General features: G+C 43.0%; 1 protein-coding gene and 1 non-coding gene across 8 annotated transcripts in view; one reads left to right on the plus strand and one right to left on the minus strand.

Annotated features, from left to right (window-relative positions):
* Positions 1-8,111: 8,111 nt before the first annotated feature.
* On the minus strand, positions 8,112-8,211 carry LOC118545657 (U6 spliceosomal RNA). Its single transcript, XR_004922188.1, has one exon. It is a non-coding gene; the product is annotated as a U6 spliceosomal RNA (small nuclear RNA).
* A 1,038-nt stretch (positions 8,212-9,249) lies between these two features.
* PHF8 (PHD finger protein 8) overlaps positions 9,250-25,441 on the plus strand; it is a 92,417-nt gene continuing 76,225 nt past the window's right edge. For 2 of the 7 annotated variants that reach the window (XM_078064547.1, XM_078064548.1), the window contains exons 1-2: positions 10,011-10,742; positions 11,679-11,868. In XM_078064547.1, the coding sequence (XP_077920673.1) occupies positions 11,771-11,868 (98 nt within the window). In that variant the 5' untranslated portion in view covers positions 10,011-10,742; positions 11,679-11,770. Of the gene's footprint in view, positions 9,401-9,503; positions 9,579-10,008; positions 10,743-11,678; positions 11,869-25,441 lie in introns of those variants that run through there. The other 5 variants (XM_078064544.1, XM_078064545.1, XM_078064546.1 and 2 more) reach the window with 5 other exon arrangements.

Genomic DNA, 25,441 nt, shown 5'->3' on the forward strand with positions numbered 1-25,441 from the left:
CCATGACTTATTCATTCTATAATTGGAAGCCCGTATCTTTCATTCCTCTACACCCATTTTGCCTATCCCCCCAAACCTCTCCCCTCTAGCAAACATCAGTTTGTTCTCTGTAGTTACAGGTTTGATCCTTTTTTTGTTTATTCATTCATTTTGTTTCTTAGATTTAGCAACTTTATTTCCAATCAATATAATGGAAAGCACCATCAGTCGCAATGTTGCAAATAATATCTGATAACTTTTCATTTTGAAAGGGACTCTCTGTTGGTGCAACTTTTACTGGGACTGTTTTTTGTAGGCTGTGGCAACATTATGATGGATTTCTGATAAGTTGTTTCAAAAGAAAAATTTTACTGCATCTAGAGCTGATGATTCTTGTGGAAGAATTTTTCTAAAAAAAAATAACTCTTGGGCGCCTGGCTGGCTCAGTCGGTTAAGCGTCTGCCTTCAGCTCAGGTCATGATCCCAGGGTCCTGGGATCAAGCCCCACATTGGGCTCCCCCTGCTCAGCGGGGAGTCTGCTTCTTCCTCTCCCTCTGCCTGCCACTCCCCCTGCTTGTGCTCTCTCTCTCTGTGTGTGTCAAATAAACAAATAAAATCTTTTTTAAAAAATTAACTCTTCGGGGCGCCTGGGTGGCTCAGTCGTTAAGCGTCTGCCTTTGGCTCAGGTCATGATCTCGGGGTCCTGGGATCGAGCCCCGCCTCATGCTCCCTGCTCTGCAGGAAGCCTGCTTCTCCCTCTCCCACTCCCCCTGCTTGTGTTCCCTCTCTCGCTTTCTCTGTCAAATAAATAAATAAAATCTTTTTTTAAAAATTAACTCTTCATACAAATCACTTTTGTGAAAGTCTGAATTGAATTTTAGATATAAATTTATACAATGGCATTTGGTGTTTCCTCTGACATTTCCTGTAACTTGTGAGGTCTGCTATAGACTGAATGCTTGTGTCCTCCTCCCCAGCTTTATGTGTTAAAATCCTAACCCCCAATGTGATAGTATTAAGAAGTGGTGCCTTTAGCAAATGATTAGGCCTTGAGGGCAGAGCCCTCATGAATGGGATTAGTGCCCTTATAAAAGAGACCGCAAAGAGCTCCTTCACCCCTTCCACCACACAGCAAGAAGATGGCCATAGATATGAATCAGAACGTGGGCTCTCACCCGACACTGAATCTGCCAAGCCCTTGTTCTTGGACTTCCTAGCCTCCAGAAATAAAAGTTTGCTATAGCAGCCTAAACAGACTAAGACAGGGTCATACAACACATGGAAAATGGCTTCACAATTTATTTGTAACTCAAAATGCCTGTTTATGTATTCTAGCACTGTATCTTCAGTTACAAGGAAAACACTTTTAAACTGTCTTCCTCATTAATAATCAGCTCATCAGAAGCTTTCATCAAATGTGTCTAATGTGATGATCTTTAAATTTCATTTCCATTTTTATGCCTGTGGTTATTCGCTGCAGTGTTGCAGCAGTTTTCAAAACCAGAGATTCTAAACTCTTCAGAGAACTGTAACTCCCGATGTACTGTACTGCACCGTCCTTGGATACGGTTTTATTTTGTAACAATTTCCTGACAAAGTTTACTGCCCTGGCACCAGCAGTCCCAGTGCTCAAGCCAGAGTTCATATTTGTGCAGACGCTGCCAGGACACACTCAGCTGCCAGAAGGGCAAGATTGCCTCTCACCCCGGGCCCCATCACCGCCTCTAGGCAGAAGCCATCCTCTCTCTCGGGGCTATAGCCACCCCACCACCACAGCTGCTTCTGCTGCCGCTGCCACCATTGTCGCTGGCCCACTGTCTCCCCTCTGGGCTGCATGGTGCCCTGGACTGCCCCAGATGTGCCCGTGCACGCCAGGCAGCCTGACCAACCGCTCAGCATGCACAGAACCTACCATGCCCCCGTGCTGTGCACATTGCCATCCAGTGTATCTCTACCGTTCGTGTGTATACTCCATAGTCACGTTGGACTACAATTACAAGACACAAATTCAAAGACAAAATTATTAAGAATGTCAAGACAGCAACCCCACAGGTGGCACATTCTTAAGGCAAGCCCTGGAGGAGTGGGTTGGTGTCCTTAACCTACCTAGTTTGGCACCTGAGGGACCATCCTGCTAGTTTTTATCCCAAGTGAGTGTAAACCCTATTTTGCTTTCTGTGATTCAAATTATGCAAAGAATGGTTGATTACCTTCCCCCCACTACATCAATCTTAGAAACACCAGTTGTTTTTAAATCCAGCTAGTGGAATAATGGAGTGGTGAGGGGCATAGACTCTGGACCTGTATCACCAGGAACTCCATCTTGGATACGGACTAGCTACATGACCTCGAGCAAGTGGTAAAGGCTCTAGGGAGGCATACCTCATTTTATTGCACTTTGCTTTATTGTGTTTTGCATATAGTAGGGTGTTGTTTTTGTGTTTTTGTTCTTGATTTTTTTTTTAAATTGAAGGTTTGTGGCAACCCTACATCCAGCAAATCTATTTGCGCCCTTTTATCCAACATCATTTGCTCACTTTGTGTCTCTGTGTCACATTTTGGTAATTCTTACAATACTTCAAACTTTTTCATTATTATTATTATATTTGTTATGGTGCTCTCTTATTAGCAATCTTTGAGGTTACTATTGTCATTGTTTTGGGGCACCGTGAACTGTGCCCATATAAGGCAGGAAATTTAATTGATAAATATTGTGTGTGTTCTGTTTGCTCCACCCTCCAGCCATTCCCCATCTCTCTCATTCCCCTCAGGCCTCCCCATTCCCAGCAATATTGAAATTAGGTTAGTTAATAACCCTACAATGTCCTCTAAGTGTTCAAGTGAAGGGAAGAGTTACAGGTCTTCAAATCAAAAGCTAAAAATGATTAAGTTTAGTGGGGAAGACATGTTGAAAGCCGAGATAGGCTGAAAGCTAGGCCTCTTGCACCAAACAGTCAAATTGTGAATGCAAAAGAAAAGTTTTGGAAGGAAATTAAAATTGCTACTCTAGTGGACACATAAATGATCAGAAACAGCCTTGGGGCGCCTGGACGTCTCAGTCCGTTAAGCGTCTGCCTTCAGCTCGGGTCATGATCCCAGGGTCCTGGGATTGAGCCCCACGTCAGGCTCTCTGCTCAGCGGGGAGTCTGCTTCTCCCTCTGCCTTCCACTCCCCCCTGCTTGTGCTCTCTCTCTCTCTCTGTCAAATAAATAAGTAAAATCCTTATTAAAAAGAAAAGAAAGTGAAACAGCCTTATTGCTGATATGGAGAAAGTTTAGTGGTCTGGATAGAAGATCAAACCAGCTACAACATTCCCTTATGGCAAAGCCTAATCCAGAGCAAGGCCCTAACTCTTCAGTTGTGTGAAGGCTGAGAGAGCTGAGGACGTTGCAGAAGAAAAGTTTGAAGCTAGCCGAGGTTGGTTCATGAGGTTTAAGGAAAGTAGTAGTCTCCATAACACAAAGGTGTAACGTGAAGCAGCAAGTGCTGATGTAGAAGCTGCAGCAAGTTCTCCAGAAGATCTAGTTAAGGTAATTCATGAAGGTGGCTACACTAAATGTGCAGACAAAATGGCTTTTGATTGGAAGACGACGCCATCTAGGACTTTCATAGCTAGAGAAGAGAAGCCAATCTCTGGCTTCAGGCCGACTCTTGTTAGGTGCAAATGCAGCTGGTGACTTTTAGCTGAAGCCAAGGCTCACCTACCATTCTGAAAATCCTAGGGCCCTTAATGGGGTGCCTGGCTGGCTCATTTGGTAGAGCATGCAACTCTTGATCTCAGGGTCATGAGTTTGAGCCCCACGTTGGGCATAGTTTACTTAAAAAAAAAAAAAAAGAATGATGCTAAATCTACTCTGCCTGTGCTCTATAAGTGGAACAAAGCCTGGATGACAACACATCTGTTTACGTGGTTTACTGAATATTTTAAGCACACTATGGAAACCTACTGCTCAGAAAAAAAGATTCCTTTCCAAAAGACAATGTACCCAGTCACCCAACATTTCTGATAGAGATGTACAATGAAATTAATGTTGTTTTCATGCTTGCTACACAACATCCATTCTCTAGCCCATGAATCAAGGAGTAATTTCAAGTTTCAAGTCATTATTTAAGAAGTACCTTTCCTAACAGTATAGCTGCCACAGTGATTTCTTTGATGAATCTAGGCAATGTAAATTGAAAACCTTCCAGAAAGGACTCGCCATTCTAGATGCCATTAAGAACATTCATGATTCATGGGAAGAAGTCAACATATCAACATTAACAAGAGTTTAGAAGAAGTTGATTCCAAGCAGAGAGTTTTCCCTATCAGAATCTTGATCCCCCTTCAGCCAAAGAAAAGGTGACTGCTTCATAGGCTTGTGCCTATATCTCGGAACCTGCAATGGCCGTCAGATCCCCTGGGGGGATTTCAGAGATACTGAAGGAGAAAGGGGGACTAATCCTGTCTGCACAGCTCCAGATGGTTCTTTACCCCTCTCCCTCCACTCACTGCCACTAAGGAGTTGCTGATCAGGATCCACCCAGGTGGCAGAGCAGACAACCAGAGCTGCAGGGCCCCTTCCCTTCACAGCTTGGAGAAGGGCAGAGTGCCTGCCACCTGAGCCCTTTCTACCAGGGGTCTCATTCTTCCTCTGAGGCTCTGGTGGAGGTGGGTGTCTTCTGCCGGGCCCAGCACATGATGTGAAGAATGAATTCCATGCCAAGTTCTTACTGTTAAGGTTTGATGTGCAATCACAGCTGCCGTGATAGATATTTTTATCAGTGCTTGGTTGGTTTTAAATAAAATGCAAGCTATTTTTTTTTTTTTTAAGTCATGGATGACGTTTGACTTTGAGGTGTTCAAGAATTCAGTGGGGGAAGTACTTGCAGATGTGGTGGAAACCACAAGAGAACTAGAATTAGAAGTGGAACCTGAAGATGTGACTGAACTGCCATGATCTCATGATAAAATTAATGGGTGAGTTGCCTCTTATGGATGAGCAAAGAAAGTGGTTTCTTGAGACGGAATCTACTCCCGGTGAAGATGCTGTGAAGACTGTTAGAATAACAAAGGCTTTAGAATATGACATAAACCTAGTTGATAAGCAGTGGCAAGGCTTGAGGGATTGACTTCACTTTTGAAAGAAATTTTACTGTGGGTAAAATGCTATCAAATGGCACCACATGCTACAGAGAAATCATTTCTGAAAGAAAGAGTCAATCGATGTGGCCAACTTCATTGTGGTCTTATTTTAAGAGATTGCCACAGCCACCCCAGCCTTCAGCATCTACCAGCCTGATCAGCTAACAGCCATCAACATTGAGGCAAAACCCTGCACCGCCAAGAAGATTACAACTCGCTGAAAGGTCAGATGATTGTTAGCATTTTTTAGCAATAAAGTATTTTTTTAAGTAAGTTCTATGCTCAACATGGAGCTTGAACTCATGACCCCAAGATCAAGAGTCACATGCTCTACTGACTGAGCCAGCCAGGTGCCCCAACAATAAAGTTGTTTTTTTTTTTTTTAATTTTTTTATTGTTATGTTAATCCCCATACATTACATCATTAGTTTTCGATATAGCATTCCATGATTCATTGTTTGTGAATAACACCCAGTGCTCCATGCAGAACGTGCCCTCCTCAATACCCATCACCAGGCTAACCCATCCTCCCAACCCCCTCCCCTCTAGAACCCTCAGTTTGTTTTTCAGAGTCCATTGTCTCTCATGGTTCTTCTCCCCCTCCGATTTCCCCCCCTTCATTCTTCCCCTGCTGCTACATTCTTCTTCTTCTTTTTTTTCTTTCTTAACATATATTGCATTATTTGTTTCAGAGGTACAGATCTGAGATTCAACAGTCTTGCACAATTCACAGCGCTTACCAGAACACATACCCTCCGCAGTGTCCATCACCCAGTCACCCCATCCCTCCCACCCCACCTCCCACAATAAAGTATTTTTAAATTGAGGTATCTATGTTGGTTTTTTAGACATACTGTTATTGCACACTGAATAGACTAGTATAGTGTAAACATAACTTTTATATGCACTGAAAAACCAAAAAGTTCATTTGACTCACTTTATCATGATATTCACTTTATTGCAGTGTTTAGGAACTGAACCTACCATATTTTCAAGATATGCCTGTAATTCCTTATCCTTAAAATGGGGATAGTACCCGTCCCTAACTCATAGGGTTGCTTTAAGGACTGAGTGAGTTAACACATGCATGTAAGGAGCCTAGAACAGTGCTTAGCACATAGTAAGTCGTCAGATAATGTTATTATCTTTATTTTTCTTTTGTCATTATTTTTCTTTTGTTTTCACTGTCCTTGTACTTCTCAGCCTGTTTTGGAGCAAGCCTGTTCTTCCTCATGTTATTTTTTCCATTTTCCCTTCTTTCTCCTGTACTTTATAGTCCACTTTAGCCCTTCTCATTTTGCATCTCAACAGTTAAATGTACATAACATATGCAGAGAGATGAATTGGAAAAGAGGCCACTGAGGTTCCCCCTAAGGAAGTAAACAGGGATTGAGTGGTGGGCAGGGGTATCTTCAGCCTGTCTGAATGTTTACATTGGGAAGGCATTTAGTATTGCTTCTACAGTTAAAAGGAAATTTTTATTTTTTTAAAAGATTTTATTTATTTATTTGACACAGCGAGAGAGGGAACACAAGCAGGGGGAGTGGGAGAGGGAGAAGCAGGCTTCCCGCTGAGCAGGGAGCCCCGATGCGGGGCTCGATGCGGGGCTCGCGCACAGGGCTTGATCCCAGGACCCTGGGATCATGACCCGAGCCGAAGGCAGACAGACACCTAAGGACTGAGCCACCCAGGCGGCCCTAAAAGGAAATTTTTATAACTGTTAAGTGGAGGTGGGGTAGGGGAGGAAAGACTCCAGGGCAGCCTCCCTGTCAGCTTTGCCTTTCGCATTATCCTTTAGCACCCCCACCCCACCTCCCGAGAACACTGGGGAGGAAGTTTCAGGGATGAGTACTACTATACCTGGGTCAGACGCCAGCTCCTGTGAAGGTTTTCCCGACATACCAACCGAACACGTTTGAATCAATTGTGGCTCTTTGTTCCCACACATGTTGCTGATACCTGTATAGGCAGCACTTAGGGCTTGACTTTTTTTGGCCTTGTATTGTTCAATGAACCTAGACTCCCTCATTAGACTGTCTACTCCTTAAGGGTAAATACAGGGTCTCTTATTCATGGCTGGAGACCCCACCCCAGTCACCCCCTGTATCTGGGCCAGTCCATCATAAATGCTCAGGAAGTGTTATTGAAAGGGTGCCCTGAACTGCCCTCCCCCCACCACCACATTAAGACTTTTGCACTTTTTATTCCTTCTGCCCTGTCCCTGGTCACTTCGTATTGTTCAGATCTCAGATCACATGTCACCTTCTCCAAGAGGCCTTCCTTGAGTACCCTATCTAAAACAAACTAACTTCTACCTGAATCTTTCTCTATCTCATAACTTGCTTTATTTTCCTCATAGCACTCACTGCAATCTGAGATTCTCGCGTTTGACTCACCTTATTATTTCCCTAGCTGTAATGTGAATCACAGGAGGGCAGGGACCTGGTCTTTTTGTGTTTGCCTTGAGTCCCCGGTGCTTAGAACAGTGACTGGTATATAGCAGGTGCTCAATAAATATATGAATGAAACTGTATTTGTTTGGTTATTGACTGATCCCCGAGCAGAATGTCAGGTCCATGGAGGCCAGGATCTTATCTGGGTTACCACTACATCCTCAGCACCTAGCATGGTGCCTGGTGCATAGTAGATGCTCAAGAATTTCTGGGTCAGTGAATTAATGTCCCCCACACACTTCAACTCAACGTGCTCCAAACTGAACTTAGTTTCTTCTTCCCCACCATACCTGCTTTTCCTTCTGTGCACTCTAGTTCAGTCGGTGGCACCATTATCCACTCCTGACACCCAACCCAGAAATGAACTCACACTCCTTTCACTCCTTCACCTACTATTTTCAATTAGTACCCAAGCCCTGCCTATTAAATCTCCAAAATATACCACTTATCTAATCCTTTTCTACCTGTGTGGCAGCTATCCTGATTCAGGCCTCATCTTTTTTTCATTACTAATGCAACAGCCTCCTCCCTCCTGTCTCCCTTCATTTTTCCTTTTTATTATGGAAGACTTCATAACATTGCATGTCATCCTTGTGCAGGGGCCATGTTAATCTTCTTTGTGTCTTTCCAATTTTATTATGGCCAAAGTGAGCCCCCTCCTGCCTCCTTGTGAAGCTAAGAAAGCTTTAGCTGCAGGACCTATCACTTGTCATATGGTCACATGGTCATACGTTTTTATAAAGTTTGCAAACTCTATTTAAGGCACAATTGGTTAAAACTGCTTTCCCCTTCCACTGGTTTCCTCCTAGTCAGTCACACTTTCTCTTGTATTAGGTGGTGTTGGAGCTGCCTGACATTTTTGAGACTCAGCTAAGTGGAAGTTGATTTAGGGGTTACATTTAGTTTGGGTTTAGTGAGCCATTGTATCTCTTCTATTTATAGTTATTACCCAGGTGTAGGAATAGCTTCTAGAAATACTCTGTCTACCTTTGGGCCTAATTTTGTACTCACAAGTCTATATTCTTTTCTTAAAGTCCTACCTCACAAACTGTACAAGTTTCAGGTCCCACTGAACCTTGATTTTCCCCTGGCTAAGACAAAAATGTGACTCAGTTGCTCTCGCTCAAACACTTTCAGTGGTTTGTTATTGCTTACAGGATAAAATCTAATATTTAACGTCTCTTTGTAAATGTTTTCCCATGTGCCTCCATGCATTTGCACATGTTGATCCTTTTATCTACAATGCTCTTGCTTGTTAATTTAGAGAACCTTCAGGTCTCCCTGAAACCTACTTTGACAGGAGTAAGCAGCTTCTGATGCACTTTCCTGACTTTATTTTTGCACTTTCCAAGAGGTACCTGTGTGCTTACTGGACCTTCTAATCCAATTGTTGACTTGCAAGCTTGTCTCCTGCCCTGGCTGGCAATTTCCCCACTGCAGAGTCCCTCTTCAACATTGTATCCCCAGGGCCTAAGTCACCACCACTTAGGAAATTGGTGTGCACACACATATTTTGTTTAAAGTGGTGGGACCCTTTAAGAAAATGAAATAATGAGGATTCCTAGAGAATATTCTAGAATGTCAGGAAACACCAGCGCCATCTTGAAGCATGTGTGTGGAGTTCCATTCATTTAACCTCTTTTCCCACCCCACCCGCAGGCTGTAGTCAGAAAATCCTGGGACTTGGGCACGAAAGTCCTTGGGCTGTATCTGAAGCAAACTGAACCGAAACAGTGGAGTCAAAGAAAAGAGAGTTCAGAGGAGTTGGGAAGTCGACAGCAGCTTTATGGAGGAACTAGGATTGAGGGACCGACTGAGGGACGAAAGACAGAACGCGGGGCAGGTAGAGAGTGCAAAGTTCAACTTCCCGGCTCTGAAATTCAAGCCACTGGTCTTCCCTAAGTCCGTGTCCTCACCTGGGGATAGTAACAGAGCTTTCCTTACAGGGTGAAGAATAAACGTTTCGGAGACCGTGCAGAACAGCCTAGCCCGCTGAACGTGCTCAAAGAACAGGAGCTGCTGTGAGTACTCCACCCCTTCCCTGGCCGAAGCCCGCCCCCGCCGCCACCCATCAGTTTTGCAGCTTGCAGTCACTGAGTTCACCTCCTCTCATAGGACAAGAAAGCTGCGGAGGGAGAGGAGGGGGTGGAGGAGGAGGGAGGGAGGGAGGGAGTGAGTGTGTGTGTGTTGGTGCCGGGGTGGGGGTGGGGGTGGGGGTGCTTAACTCCTCGTTTACCCGGAGGAGGAGGAAGGCTGGGAGGGTTCTGGCCCCACTCAAAATGGAGCCAAGCGACTGCCTCGCCTAAGATGGTGGCTTAAGGTCCTCAGCGTCGATTGGCTACCTAGAGGAAAGGAGCGGGTCCAGAGGTAGCCGAATCCCGTCCCCTTTTCTCAAGGTGGTGCCCCGCCTCTGCTGGCGTCACGCGGGAGCCGCTAGCCTCCCTTCCCCGCCTCTGCCGCGGTTACCTCGTGTGCCCAGCCCTCATAAGATGGCGGTCGGATAGCCTCCCCGCGGCGGCGCCGCCACTCTCAATATGGTAGCTGTTTACCCCGTATTTCTCCTCCCCTCTCCGCTTCAACTTCCTCCTTGTTTTGAATAAACTTTATTGACTACTTCGAATCGCCTACTACCGCCACCGGTCTTCTCCCGGCGACTTTCCGGGCAGTCTTCCCTCCGACCTGGCCGCCGGCGCATCTCATTCCTGGTTGGTTTGCTCGCGGCGATCTCCTGCTGGCCCAGCGACGACGCTGTTTGCTTGTTCACCGGGCGGCCACCGGACTAGGCCCGAACCGCGGGCTCCAGTAGGCCCTAACGCCGGGCCCGGGACAAAACCGTGGGGAAAGCTGCCCTGAAGCACCGCCCGGCGCCCAGGGCCGCACGACCCAGCGGGTGGTTCTGGGGGAAGGCGAGCAAGGTTCGCAGCGTTGCCGTGACGATCCCAGAATTCGGCGCGCGCTGCCGGTGGGGCCGGAACTGCTGGCCGATCGTCCGCTGAGCTAGGCGCCCAGGCGCTCCAGAGCGAGCCCAGCAGCCGGCGCGTCGCTGGAACTGAACTCCGCGAGTGTGAGCAATCCCTGCAGCTTTGCAGATGAGGAGGTCTCTGTAGGGCTTGGGACGAAAGACGTTCTTGTCAGGTTTGGGGCGTGAGGAGGTTCCTGTCATTTGGGAGGCGTGAGGAGATCTCGTAAGTTTCGGGGGCTGCAAGAATATTCCTGTCAGTCTTGGGATCTGTGATGAGATCTCTGTCAGTTTTGGGGGACAAGGGAGTCCACCTCACTTTGAAGGGGCTGTGAGGAAATGCCTGCCGGTTTCTGATCGGTGAGGCAAAAAAAAATCCTTGCTTAGTTGCAGGAGTGTGAAGAAATTCTAGTCAGTTTCAGGGGTTTGGAGGAGATCCTTTTTAGTTTTGGGGGTACAACGGGAGCCCTGTCGTCTTTGAAGTAGAGGACGATCGGATCAGTTCTGAAATTAAGATTTATTTCATTTGTTGGGGGTGATGATACTCCTTCGGGAATGGAATGATTTTGAGAGTGAAGGAGAAGACCATTTAAACTCTCAGCACGACGCCAGAACTGTGATTTGAGTTGGGCGCCTAGTCTTGTTTGCCTTGTTCCTGAAGGCATCGAGGTAATTCTCGAGTAATCTGAGCCAACTTCCAGGGATCCCTCATCTCTCTCTAGTTGCCCCTAGAGAGATTTTGGGGATGAGAGAAGGGGCTTTTTCTGAGGTACCCCGGCCCATTCAGGCTCTGGTTTGCGTCATAATAGAGCTCTACGAAGAAAGGTGTGAGCAAGGAGAGGGTACCGTGAGGGATTAAAGAAGCTTCCTGAAAAGGCGTCAGATATTTCCCTGAAACCCGGAAAGAAGTTATCACTGACTCTGGGGGCCCGAAGGAGGTAGGGAGGGAAAAAAAAAAACAACACAAAAAACCCTCGACGGTCGAACGCCGTCCTTTATTTGTTAAGGAAATTCTGGAGGCGGGTGGACTTTTCTCCGATTGCCCCCTACAGCCACACCAGCTGTGTTGCATCCCGGCAGCGCTAACTGCCCATTCGTGAACTGCGGGTTGGCACCCCTGGGGGAGCTGTTTCACTAGGTAAAAAGTGTTGTTTGTGCCCAGCCATCGTCCAGAAAGGACGCGTGCTGCTGCCTCCTGCTTCTCTTGACGCTACGAACCTGGCCCGCCGCCGAGCGCTCCAAGGCCGGGCGAAGATGGCCTCAGTGCCAGTGTACTGCCTCTGCCGGCTGCCTTATGATGTGACCCGCTTCATGATCGAGTGTGACATGTGCCAGGACTGGTTTCATGGCAGGTAAGGGGGGCAGGCCAGGCTGGACAGGTGCTCACTTGCTCCTTTCTCGGCCCTGTTTCAGGTTCCCGCTCTCAAACACCCCCCCCCCCCCCCCCGCCCCTGCACACCTCGGGGGCGAAGAATTACCTCCAACCCACCTCCCAGACCCAGGTTCTCTCATCCCTCCTTGCAGACCAGGGCCTAGCTGACCTTGGCTTCTGGTGTCTCTCTCCCCTTTTTCTCTTTTCCCATATATGTTTCTTCTTTGCTCCCTTTTGAGTTTAATTTACAAAATATTTTTTCAGCCTCACAGAATATATCATTTTTGTATCCTGGCAATTATGTTTTGCCTTAGACTCCGACTTTGTAGGATACAGTACCCTATTCTTGAGATAACTGAGTCCGATAAATATGGCTTTCCCTTGTGGCTTTGCAACTTAATATGAGTGTCCTTGGGTAAGTTGCTTTGCCTCTCTGAGCCCCATTGTCTTCGCCTATAAAATATATCTAATACATCTGTCCTGATTACTTAAAGCATTTTGCATGCACTCAGTGAGTGGAGGCAGAAATGCAATAGTATTTATATTTCTTCAGTATTTATCTGCAGAACCATTCAACTTATTGAGTTAAGCAGAAGAGATATTGGGTAAAACAGCAGGAGTAAAACCACTAATGAACTTCCTCCAGTTAACCATGTGTGCGCATAAGCACCTGTCACCCAGAGAGGTAGGTTAGTGTGTGGGGAAAAAAACTGATGTTATCCCATTATTGGGACTTAAATCCCAGCTATGGAAAGAAAGCCATGAGAGGAATTTCTGCACTGGAGTACAACAGAACAGTATATGGTGCCCTTCTCCTGTTGCGTGTTAGATTCTACAATTTTCAGTTGTCGCTAGTCCCTTCCAAATGAGTTTCTATTGTTTGAGCCAAGACCAAACTGAAGGTGCTGGTACTGCTAAAATTGTGCTCTCAGCAGGGATTGCCCCTTGCAGCACATTCACATTCATGTTCAGCTGATCTTTATTGAGTATTTACTGTGTGCCAGGTGTGGAGTTCTGTTTGCTGCTTCATGTTATTTCATTTAAGAGAGGACAGACCTAGAGGATGGGGCCTTCTTCTTTCCTCTGGAAATCAGCGGGATTAAGATGATTCTCAGGATTCCTGGTATCTTTGCTAGTGCTGATCAAGTCACTCCTCTGTTTAAAATTCTTTTGGTGGTTCCCCTACAGAATAAAATTCAGTCTCCTTTGTGTAACAGACAAGACCTTTTGTGATCTACTTGTTCAGTCTTATTTCCCGCCACTCCTCCTCCCGGTTCTTTCTTTATGTCCCAGCAAGACTGAACTACTTATAGTTCTGGGAAAATTTTATACTCCTTTATGCCTCTTTCTTTGTGCGTGCTATTCCCACTAATGTCCTCCCTTTTACAACTCACAGCGTATACCTCCTCTGTAAAAGGCCTCCTTCCTCCTGGTCCCCATTGCCCTTTGTGTACATCTTTATTGAAAGTAATTATTTCATCATATCATAGTCATAAATACACCTGTGTCCCTCATTAGCCAGAGCTACTTGAGGGCAGAGATATCATCTTTTCAGTTTTGGTATCCCCAGAACCTAGTTCAGTGCTAAACATGTCATAGATACTGAGTGCATTTTTGAATGAATGAATGAGTGAGTGTGTGAGTGAGTGAGTGAGTGAATGAATGAATGAATGAATGTGTCTTCTTAAAAAAGGCTATTGCCTGTGGCCTTTGCTTTGGATTATGTGAGAAGTGTGTAGGTTCAAACCTGGAAAGTGAATTCCATCCTGCGTAACTGCACAATCTAGGAACAGAAAACTGGAACAAATGCTTTCTCATGTGCCAGGCCCTATGACAGAGACTTTGCATAAATTATTTCAATCCACACCCAACCCTGAAAGTTAGATATTTCCTTTTTTAAATAATATTTTAAGTTCTTTCCTGATTATATATGTGAGATATGCTCATTGTAGAAAAGACAAAAATAATAAAAGAAGGAAATAAAAATAATCTATGAATCTGCTATCCTGCGTAATCTGCTGTTAAATGTTTCGTTGCATTAACACCTGTCTTTTGACTTACAATATGAAACTGTATTTTAATAACACAAGATTGTATTATAAATACCATTTTGTAGCCTGATTTTTATTCCTACTTAACATTATAATGTATTTTACCAGGTCGTCAAATATTCTTCTAAACCTCATTTCTGATATCCCACCATATGTATGTGTCATCAATTACTTGGTCATTTCCTCTGTGGTTGGATACTTAACATTATTTCTACTTTTTTATAATAAAATATTGTGATATGAGGGAAACTTGGGGAATTCTGGAAATGTTTTTCATTTTGATATGGGGTGCTGGTTAAAACAAAAAGAAAAACATTATGGTGAACATTGTTGCCCAGTAGAGACTTGACACTTAACAATGAACACCACAGAGGCCTTTAAGAATTCCAAATTTACAAATATGGAAATGGGTTTATGGGCCAGTCTCTTCCTTAATCACATTTCTGTGGTGAGTCCTGTGTTTCTGTGAACACCCTGACACAGGTTAATTGCCTTAATTTTTTTTTTCTATGCAAGAGACAAGTTTTTATCTCTTTTCATGCTTCTCTCTATGGGCCAGCAGAAAACAAGGAAGCCAGCTGAGAATCAGGTCCTTCCTTGGTGGGTTGCTCTTGCTTACTCAGTGCATTGTGTGCATGCACATGCACGCACACACACCAGGCTCACAGTGCTCCATATAAGATTGTACTTAAGCACAATTGAAAAGTGACTCAATATTGTGGACTTTTCATGGTTGCTAACAATAGTTAAGCCCACAAATGCCTGTAGGTGATACAAACCTGTCCACGTTTCTGATGACTTCCATAGGCTAGATTTCTTAAAGTCCGGTTAGGGAATAGTAATGCCAGGTTACTTCCTGGAAAGGTTATAACAAGGAAAGTGACTATTTCATTTTGCTGGTGAGAATCTACAATTCATGGAATTACTTTCTAACTCTGGATTTGAACTTAGAATTGGCTGGCCCCAGAGCCCAGATTCTCAAAAGTGGAAAAAAGTTGGTATTAGCTTTATTTCTCCTACTATAAAGGGCTGGGTTTTTGCAGATCACTTTGATTTGTAGAACAGTGGTTCTCAAACTTTTGCATGCATCAGAATCACGTGGGAGACCTATTAAAAGACAAGATAGGTAGGCCCCACTTGCAGGGTTTCTGATTTAGTAGATGAGTGGGGGCCACCCTCAGAACCACTGATTTAGAGCATTATTCTGTCTCAATTCCTTCCCTTTCTGTGGAGTGTGACAGCTTCTGATGTTGGGGGATGGGCAGGCTAACATATCATTATTGTACACTGTTCTCAAAGTGTGGTTCATTAACGGAATTTGTTAAAAATGTGAATTCCTGGGCTGGGATCCAGCAATCTCTAATGAAAAGGAAGATTCTGATGCGCGCTAACTTTTGAGAATCATTGTTGTACACTGGTGGAGAGTTAGTTGGTGAGCATTTATTGATGTTTGGGGCTTTGGCAAAACTTCACCCCTTTGCACTTTTCCTGTCTATAAAGGAAGTGTTGGTTGGCATATCCCCTGGGGGTGATTCTAAACTCTAGAGAAAATGGCACTGCTTTCAGAACTGGGTTCGAATCTCGACTCTTTTTTAGCAAAGGATTTCATCTCTGTGAAGCCTCAGTTTCCCCAAGAGTGGTTGTGATGATTTAAATAAAATGATAATGAAAAAAATAATAATGGCCTTTGTTTATCAAGTACTAGCTAATGTGGCAGCCACTATGCTAAATACTTTGCCTAATTAACTTTGTTTAATCTTTTAAAAATGTAATCATTTTAAAATTATGGATTATATTTATTTAATAGTTTTAGGACTATTAAAGTTATATATTTAATATCGGGTACGGGTACGTTGTGGTAGTTTGTGTTTGCCAAGGAATTGATGCATTTCATCTCAGGTGTTAAATTAAGTGTGTAGAATTGTTCACAGTATTCCTACAGGCTGGCTGTGTGGTGATATTTCATTCCTGATAGTGAAAATTTGTTATCTTTTTTTTTTCTTTCTCAGCCTTGGTAGACATTTGTCAGTTTTGTTATCTTTTCAAAGAACAAGTTTTTTGTTTCATTGGCATTCTCTGTTGTCTTTCTGTTTTCAATCTCATTGATTTCTGCCTTTATTATTTCCTTCTGCTTGCTTTGGGTTTATTTTGTTCCTCTTTACCTAATTTCTTGAGGTGGGAGCTTCAGTTATTGTTATGAGACTTTTCCTGTTTTCTAATGTAAGCATTTAGCGTTACTAATTTCCCTCTTAGTACTGATAAAGCTGTGTTCCACAAATTTTGATATGTTTTCCTTTTTGTGTAGTTCAGTGTAATTTTTTTTTTAAGATTTATTTATTTGAGAGAGAGAGAGGGCGGGGGGCAGAGGGAGAGGAAGAGAATCTCAAGTAGACTCCACGCGGAGCCCGATGTTGGGTTCAAACGCATGACCCTGAGATCATGACCTGAGCTAAAACCAAGAGTCAGATGCTTAACCGACTGAGCCACCCATGTGCTCCTAGTTCAATGTAATTTTTAATTTCCTTAGAGACTTCATGTTTGACCTTTGAATTGCATAGCAGAGTGTTGTTTAGTTTCCGAGTGTTTGTAGATTTTCCTGTTATTCTGTTACTGATTTCTGGTTTGGTTCCATAGTGGTCAGAGAATATACTCTGTATGATTTCAGTTTCTTTAAATTTATTGAGGTTTGTTTTATGGCCTGGCATATGCTCTGTCTTGGTAAATGTTCCATGGTCACATGAAAAGAATCCTGCTGTTGTTGGGTTGAGTTTTCTATAAATGTCGATTTACTCCTATTGGTTGATGGTGTTGCTGAATTGTTCTCTGTCCTTGCTGATTTTCTATCTAGTTCAGTCAGGTGTTGAGAAGGAGGTATTGAAGTGTCCAGCTACAAGTGTCAATTTGTCTATGTCCTTTCAGTTCTATCATTTATTGCTTCATATTTTGCAGCTTTGTTGTTTGATGCATATGCATTTAAGATTGCTATGTCTTGGTGGATTGACCTTTTGTTATTATTATGATGTCCTTCTCTGTCTCTGGTAATTTTTTTACATGGAAGTCTACTTTATATGATATTAAGATAGCCACTCCTTTCTTTGGATTAAAGGTTGCATGGCATATCCTTTTTCATCTCTTTACTTTTAGTTTACATCATTGTATATAAAGTGAGTTTCTTGTAGGTAGCATATAGTTGAGTATTATTTTTACCCACTCTGCCTGTCTCTTTTAATTGGTATATTTAGACCATTTCTACTTAATGCAGTTATTGATATGTTAGGGCTTAAGTCTGTCATTTTGTTTTGTTTTATTTTCTGTTTGTTTCCTCTGTTCTTTTCTCTGATTTCTTTATCCTACCCTCCTGTGGAATTTTCTAGAATTCCACTTTGACTTACCTGTTATGTTTTTGAATATATCTCTTTGTATAGCTTTTTCAGTGCTTGCTCTAGGTACTAACATAATACATACATAACATACCACAATCAACTGGTATTGACATCTTACCAGTTAGAGTGAAGAGTAGAAACCTTACTTCCCTTTACACTACTTTATGCTTCCCTGTTTATAATATAATTATCTTGAATATTTTCTCTACATACATTGAGAAGCACATCAGATAGTGTTAAAATATTTGTTTCAACTGTCAAACTTGATTTAGAAAACTCAAGAGGGTCAGGAAAGTATACTGTACACATGTTTTTACTCCTTCCCTTGTTCTGTCTTACTTCCTGATCTTCTGAAAGATTCCTTCCTTTATCATTATCTTTCTTTTTAGAGAGCCTCATTTAGCCATTCTTTCAGGATAGGTCTGCTGGCAACAAATACTCTTATTTTTCCTTCATATGAGAATGTCTTGCTTTCCCTTGGATTCCTGAAGGTCTTTTTTTTTTTTTTAAATATTTTATTTATTTATTTGAGAGAGAGTGAGAGCGAGAGAGATCACAGAGGGAGAGGGAAAAACAGACTTGCTGCTGAGCAGGGAGCCTGATGCGGGGCTTGATCCCAGGACCCTGGGATCAGGACCTGAGCCGAAGGCAGACACTTAACCAACTGAGCCACCCAGGCACCCCTGAAGGTCTTTTCACTTGATATTAGATTCTGGGTTTTTAGTTCTTTTCCTTTAGCACTTGAAAACTATTGTGCTACTTCCTTTTGGCCTCTGTAGTTTCTGATGAGAGATCCTCAGTCACTTGAATTGGCGTTCTCCTTTAGGTAATGTGTCATTTCTTTATCACTGCTTTAAAAATTTTTCCTTTGGAGGTGCCTGGGTGGCTCAGTCAGTTAAGCATTGGACTCTTGATTTTCACTCAGGTCATGAACTTAGGGTTGTGGGATTGAGCCCCACGTCAGGCTCCATGCTAAGCATGGAGCCTGCTTAAGATTCTCTCCCCCTCTTCCCCTGCTGCCCCATGCCCTCTCCCCCCACCCTGCTCGCATGTGCTTGCTCACTCTCTCTGAAAAAAATTTTTTTTTCCTTTGTCTTTTGTGTTCAAGAGTTTGATTACGCTATTTTTCATTGTAGAAATATTTCAGATTGTTTTTGGTTTTAGTTTTATAGGTTGCTGAAGCTCTGTATTTTTTAATCTATTTTTTCTTTAAATTTTGTTAAGATATAATTGACATATAGTACTGTGTAAGTTTAAGGTGTAGAGTATAATTACTTGACTTATATATTATGAAATGATTACCACAGTAAGTTTGGTTACTATCTATCACTTCATATAGATACCCCAAAAAAGAAAAGAAAACAAAACTCTTTTTTTTTTTGCTTGTGATGAGAACTTTTAGGATTTACTCTCTTAGTAACTTTCAGATATACCATATAGCAGTGTTAACCAGAGTCCTCATATCATACATTACATCCCTTGTAACTGGAAATTTGTACCTTTTGGCAACCTTTCTCTAATTCCCCCATCCCCAATCCCCCAACCTCTGGTAACCACAGGTCTTAGCTCTTTTTCTATGAGTTTGTGTTTTCTTGTTTTGTTTTTTGTTTAGATTCCACGTATAAGTGAGATCCTATATTATTTATCTTTTTCTGACTGACTTATTTAGCAAAATGCTCTCAAGGTCCATCCATGTTGTTGAAAACAGTAGGATTTCTTTTTTTTATGGCTTAATAAAATAGTATTCCATTTTGTGTGTGTGTGTGTGTGTCACATTTTCTTTGTCCATTCATCTTTTGGTGGACACTTAGGTCGTTTCCATTCTGCAGTGAACATGGAGGTACAGATATTCCTTCAACATAGCGATTTTGTTTCCTTTGGATGTTTACCTAGAAGTGGAATCACTACATCATGTAGTTTTATTTTTAATTTTTTGAGGAACCTCCATACTTTTTTTCATAGTGGCTGTACCAATTTAAAATCCACCCAACAGTGTACAAGCGTTCCTTGTATGGACATTTTAACGATATTCTTCCAATCCATGAACACAGGTTATCTTCCCATTTATTTGTATCTTCAATTTCTTTTATTGATGTCTTATAGTTCTCAGTGTAGAGATTTTTCACCTTCTTGGTTATTTTTATTCCTAAGTACTTTACAGTTTTTGATGCTGTTGTAAATGGGCTGATTTTCTTTATTTCTTTTTTAGATGATTTATTGTTAATGTAGAGAACTGTTACTGATTTTTGTATATTAATTTTGTGACCTATAACTTTACTGAATTCATTAATTAGATCTAAGTTTCTTGGTGGAGAATCTTACAATTTTCTATATATAAAATCATGTCATCTGCAAATAGTGACGATTTTACTTCTTCCTTTCTAATTTTGATGCCTTTTATTTATTTTTCTTGCCTGATTGTTCTGGTGGGGATTTCTAGTACTGTGTTGAATAGGAGTGGTGAGAATGAGCACCCTTGTCTTGTTCCTGATCTCACAAGAAAAGCTTTCAACCTTTCACCATTGAGTATGATGTCAGCTGTGGGCTTGTTGTATATGGTCTTTATTATGTTGAGGCACATTTCTTCTATAGCCTGTTTTTTGAGAGTTTTTTTTTTTTTAATATGAACAGATGTTGAATTTTGTCAGATACTTTTTCTGTGCTTTCTGAGATGATTACATGATTTTTTTTTTTTTCATTCTATTAATGTGATGTATCACCTTTCTTGATTTGCTTATATTGAAACATCCTTTCATCCTAAGGATAAATCCCACTTGATCATGGTAAATGCTTATTTTAATCTACTGCTGAATTCAGTTTGCTAGTATTCTATTGAGAATTTTTGCATCTATATTCATCAGGGATATTAGTGTGTAGTATTCTTGTAGTGTTTTTTAGTGTCTTTATTTGGCTTTGGTATCAGGATAATGCTGGCCTACTAAAATGAGTTTGAGACTCTTCCCTCCTCTTTGATTATTTTTGAAGAGTTTGAGAAGAATTGAAATTAATTCTTCTTTAAATATTTGGGTAAAATTCCCTGGTGAAGCCATCTGGTCCTGGGCTATTCTTAACTGGAAGTGTTTTGTTGTTGTTGTTGCTGATTCAGTCTCTATACTAGTAATTGGTCTGTTCAGATTTTCTATTTTTTACTGATTCAGTCTTGGTAGATTGTATGTTTCTAAGAATTTATCCATTTCTTGTAGGTTGTCCAATTTTTTGGTGCAGAGTTGTTCATAGTTCAATCTGTTTTCTTTCTGTTGTTCAAGTCGGGTAATCTCTGTTTTATCTTCAGGTTTACTGTTTTTTCCTCTGTTGTCTCCATTTGCTGTTGAGTCCATCCAATGAATTCCCATTAAAGTTATTGTAGTGTTCAGTTCTAAAAGTGCCATTGGTTCTTTTCTGTCTCTTCTACTTTGCAGAAATTCTCTATTTTTTGCTGACATTTTCTATCCATTTGTTTCTGGCCTGTTTGTAATTGTTCGTTGAAGCATTTTTATGATACACCTTTAAAATCCTTGTCAGATAATTCCAACATCTGTGTCATCTCAGCACTGAGATTATTGATTTCCTTTGCTCGTTCAAGTTGTGATTTACCTTGTTCTTGATATAACGAGTGCTTATTTTCATGATCTCCTGGATATTTGGAGTATTATGTTATGAGATTCTGGGTATTATTATATCTTCTGGTTTTGCAGGCCTCTTTAGACACTGCACTTTAGTGGCAGGGGAAGGGGGTGCTACTTAGTTACTGACAGGTGGGAATAGAAGTCCAGGTCTCTTGGTCTCTGTTGACCCCCACTACTTCAGGTCCTGCTGTCCCTAGTCAGGTTGCCTTCTTCTCTCCATCTAAGTTCGTGCATCCAGTAAGTGGCAGAGGTGATTCAAACCCAGGCAGTTTGGCTCCCAACGCTTTATTTTTAACCTCTGTGCTATAGTGCCTCTGAATACTGTATGAATGCCCCGATTGTGGAGATTAAATGTGATGATATATGTATCATTCATAGCTCAGTTTTCTATTCAGTTCCTTCTATGCAGGCTTCAAATTCACTCATTTTCCCCTCATCCCCTCAGCCTGCTCTTTTACTTTTTGCCACTTGTGAAACTTTTGGCACCACTTACCCGTCTCCCCCTCTAGATTGTCCACTTCATGAGGGCAGTGGCTGTTCTCAGTCAGTATTTATTGAATTTGTGCATTCACTCCTTTAACAAATCCTGCTGAATGCCTACCATGTACCAGGCTCTGTGGCACACGTTGGGGATAACTCATCTTAATCTTGAGACCTGATGCTGTGATAATTGGCCTCTTCACTAAGGAAGCAAATTAACATTTAGGACCCTGGGTCCCAGGTGATAATTTTTTTTTAAAGATTTTATTTATTTATTTGAGAGAGAGAGAGCACAAGCAGGGGGAGTGGCAGGCAGAGGCAGAGGTAGAAGCAGGCTCTCCGCAGAGCAGGGGGAGCCCGATGTGGGACTCGATCCCAGGACCCCAGGATCATGACCTGAGCCGAAGGCAGCCACTTAACCGACTGAGGCAGCCACTAAACCAACTGAGCCACCCAGGTGCCCCCCAGGTGATAATTATTGAGACAGTGCAGCCAGAAGTCTGGTTTTCATCCATCTGTCTTCCTGATGTGAGGAATTCTCTAGCCCAATGAATGTTGAATTGAGTTGAAGAATAAATAAAACAGGACTTGGGAGATGGATAAGGTGAGGACTTCTGGTGAACAAGATCAGTGCTGTCTGCCAAATGTAGTGGGGGCAGATAGCAAGTAAATGAGCAGTTGCAAGTCCACATGGTGAGTGTTGAAATAGGGGTAGTGTGTGGGGGGTGCCATGGTGGCAGGGAAGAGGAAGAGTAGGAATGTTCTAGGCACAGGGAGCCATGTGTGATGAGATCCAGAGACCAGAAAAAGCATGGCACTGAGAGACCAGCTGACTTTTTAGAGCAGGTCTGACATCATGGGCGTGTGACCAGTCACACAGAGCCTCATTCGGAAGGGGACCCCATGCTTGAGTTTTAATGCTTTGTGGTTGTTGTCTTGAAGTTCTTAATAACTTTACCTTTGAATTTGTGTATTGTATGTGAAATCCAGGGGGACAGTGGAGTGTGTCCTAGGGACTTAGAGCTTTTGCTCACATGTGGTCCTCCCTCCTGCAGCCTCCCTATTCCCTAAACAGGTTCTCAGTTGGCTGCCTGGGGCGCCAGGCCCGGATGCAAGTGCAAGAGAGTCAGGGTTAGGTGCATACATCCTATGCACTGAGTCACAGGCCGTGGCCTGTACTTGCCCCTTGAGTATTCTCATGCCAAGGGAACATGACGATAAATAACAAAAAGTCCTATGACAAGTTGAGAGAGAGACTGCAGAAGAAAGGAAAAGGCTTTTTTTTCCCCCTGTTTTATGAACAAGGGGCCCCTGATTTTGATTTGCACTGGGCCTCACCAATTATGTGGCTGACACTGCGTGTCAGAGGCCAGAGGTGAGGCCAGAGAGGCAAGGCCTTTTAGACTGTGGTAAGTTTAAACTATACCTTAAGAAAAATAGGAAGCCTGTGAGGGGTTTTGAGCAAGGGTTGACAGGATCAATTTGTGTTTTTAAAATGATCACTCTGGCTGTAGTGTGGAGGGCCAGTTGGGTGAGGACAGAGTAGAGGCCAGGAGCCCAGTTAGGAAGACAGGACAGTAATCCCAGTTAGAGGTAACAGGGGCCTGGATTAGGGCAGGGGCGGGAAGGATGACAGCAGGGCACAGCTGATAGCTAATCAGGAGACAGAACGATGGGACATGATGATAACTTGAATGGTAATAGCAACACGTACAGACACTTAACTGTGTACCAGGCACTGCTGTAAACACCTTGTATGGATTAACTCATTTACTTTTGATAACCTTATGATGTACATACAGTTTTTATCCCCACCTTAGGGATGAGGACACTGAGGCATGGAGAGGTAACATGCCCAAGATCCCACAGCTAATAATGGCAGGCACAGCCAGGATAGAAACTCAGTGTGAAGTTACGGTGCCAGTTGCCAAGAGAGGGAGCAGGTTTAGGGTGCAGGCAGAGGGAGAGTTTGAATTTGGGCATGTGAAATTTGAAATATGTAAGGCTATCCAGTAAAGTACAGGGAGGCATTTTGAGGGAGGGGTCTGAAACTCAGCAGAGGGATCTGGCTTGCTGTTAGAGGTGTGTAAGATCAGCAAGGGAAAGTGAGGGGAGAAGAATGCCTAGGCAAGAAGGCCTCAGAAACATCAACCTTTAAGGAGTGGGCAGAAGAAAAAGAGTGTAGTGGGAAACAGAAGTAGCAGCCAGAGACATAATTAAGGTCACATCACGTCCCTGTTCATAATTGTCCCATGGATTTCACCCAGTTTTTCACTCAGGAAAAGCCAACGTCCTTTATGATGGCCTACAAGTCCCTACTACATGAGCCCATTGCCTGACCCACTGTCCCCTCTACTCTCTCCATTCCAGAACACTGTCCTCCTCTCCATTGCTTCAATAAGAAGCACACTCCTGCCACAGGGCTTTTGTACTTGCTATTCTCTGTAATTGTGATGCTCTTCCCTCATATCCATATGGCTTGCTCCCTTACTCCCTTCAGGTCTTTATTCAAAAGTCATTTTGTGAGGCATCTGGGTGGCTCAGTGGGTTAAGCGTCTGCCTTCGGCTCAGGTCATGACCCCAGGGTCCTGGGATCAAGCCCAGCATCGGGCTTCTTGCTTGGTGGGGAGCCTGCTTCTCCCTCTCCCTCTGCCTCTGCCTGCCGCTCCCCATGCTTGTGCTCTCTCTCTCTGTCAAATAAATAAATAAAATCTTTAAAAAAAAAAAAAGTCATTTTCTCATTGAGTTCCTACATAAAATTTCAGTGCCTTTTGGCTTCCCTACCTAAAATTTCAGCACTGTTGTCACCCCCAACCCATGTGTGTGTGTGTGTGTGTGCGTGTGTGTGTGTGTAGTTATATACACATGCATGTATATTCCCCTTCCTGCTGGATTTCTCTGCTTGGCTTTTCTCACTATGATCAATATATTTTACTAATTACATTGATTTATTTTGTTTCTTGTTTGCTTCCCCCACTAGAATGTCAGCTCCATGAAGGCAGGTATTTTTATATGCTTTGTTCTGTCTTTACCTCCCTGGCACTTGGACCAGGGCCTGGCAGATGCTCATCAGCTGTTGTTAACTGAAGAATTGGACATCAGACAGACGGGGTGTTCTGGAAGTCAAGGGTAGAGAGCTTGTCAAGTGGAGAGAGCAGAGGGTCAGCACCCTCTGTGATAATGCCGCTAAGAGATCAAGTGAGATAAAGGAGAGAAGTGCTTATTGCGTGTATCCCTAAGGAGGTCAGAATATCGATGAGCTCTGTTTTAAAGGTTTTGGCTCTGGTAAAACGTCTCTGGACAATACCAGGTGGCAGGAAGTAGGTGGACTTTTCACTGTATACAGTTTTATACCTTTTGAGTTTTGTACTATATATAAGTGACGACTGTCCAGATAAGTCATTATGAACCTGCACAGGTTTAAGCAAAGAAGCTATTTGGTTGTGAAGCGGCAGAGAGGGGCAGACCGGAGGGAGCGTCTTCTCCTTTTTATCTGTAAAGATCCAGGTGAGCTTGTTTAAATGCTATTGTGAAGGAGAAGGAAGAAAGGAGGGCGGGAGAGGTTGAAGATACTGAAGAAAGAAGGGTTAATTGATTGAGAAATAAAAAAGATGTGACCCAGGTGGAAAACTGACTTTAGTAAGGAGGAAGGATATTCCTTTCTTTGTAACAGGAGGAAAGGATGGGTGCAGGAGGAGGTGGCTTCAGTGTGGGAAGCTGAGATAGTTCCCCTCTAATTACTTCATTTTGTCTAAGAAGCAGGCAGGGTCATTTTCTTTTTTTTTTTTTTTTTTTTTTTTTTTTTTCAAAGATTTTATTTATTTATTTGAGAGAGAGAATGAGAGAGAGAGAGAGAGAGAGCATGAGAGGGGGAGGGTCCAAGGGAGAAGCAGACTCCCTGCCGAGCAGGGAGCCCGATGCGGGACTCGATCCCGGGACTCCAGGATCATGACCTGAGCTGAAGGCAGTCGCTCAACCAACTGAGCCACCCAGGCGCCCCTAGGGTCATTTTC

The sequence above is a fragment of the Halichoerus grypus genome, chromosome X, assembly GCF_964656455.1.
Source record: "Halichoerus grypus chromosome X, mHalGry1.hap1.1, whole genome shotgun sequence".
In the NCBI taxonomy this organism is placed as follows: domain Eukaryota; kingdom Metazoa; phylum Chordata; class Mammalia; order Carnivora; family Phocidae; genus Halichoerus; species Halichoerus grypus.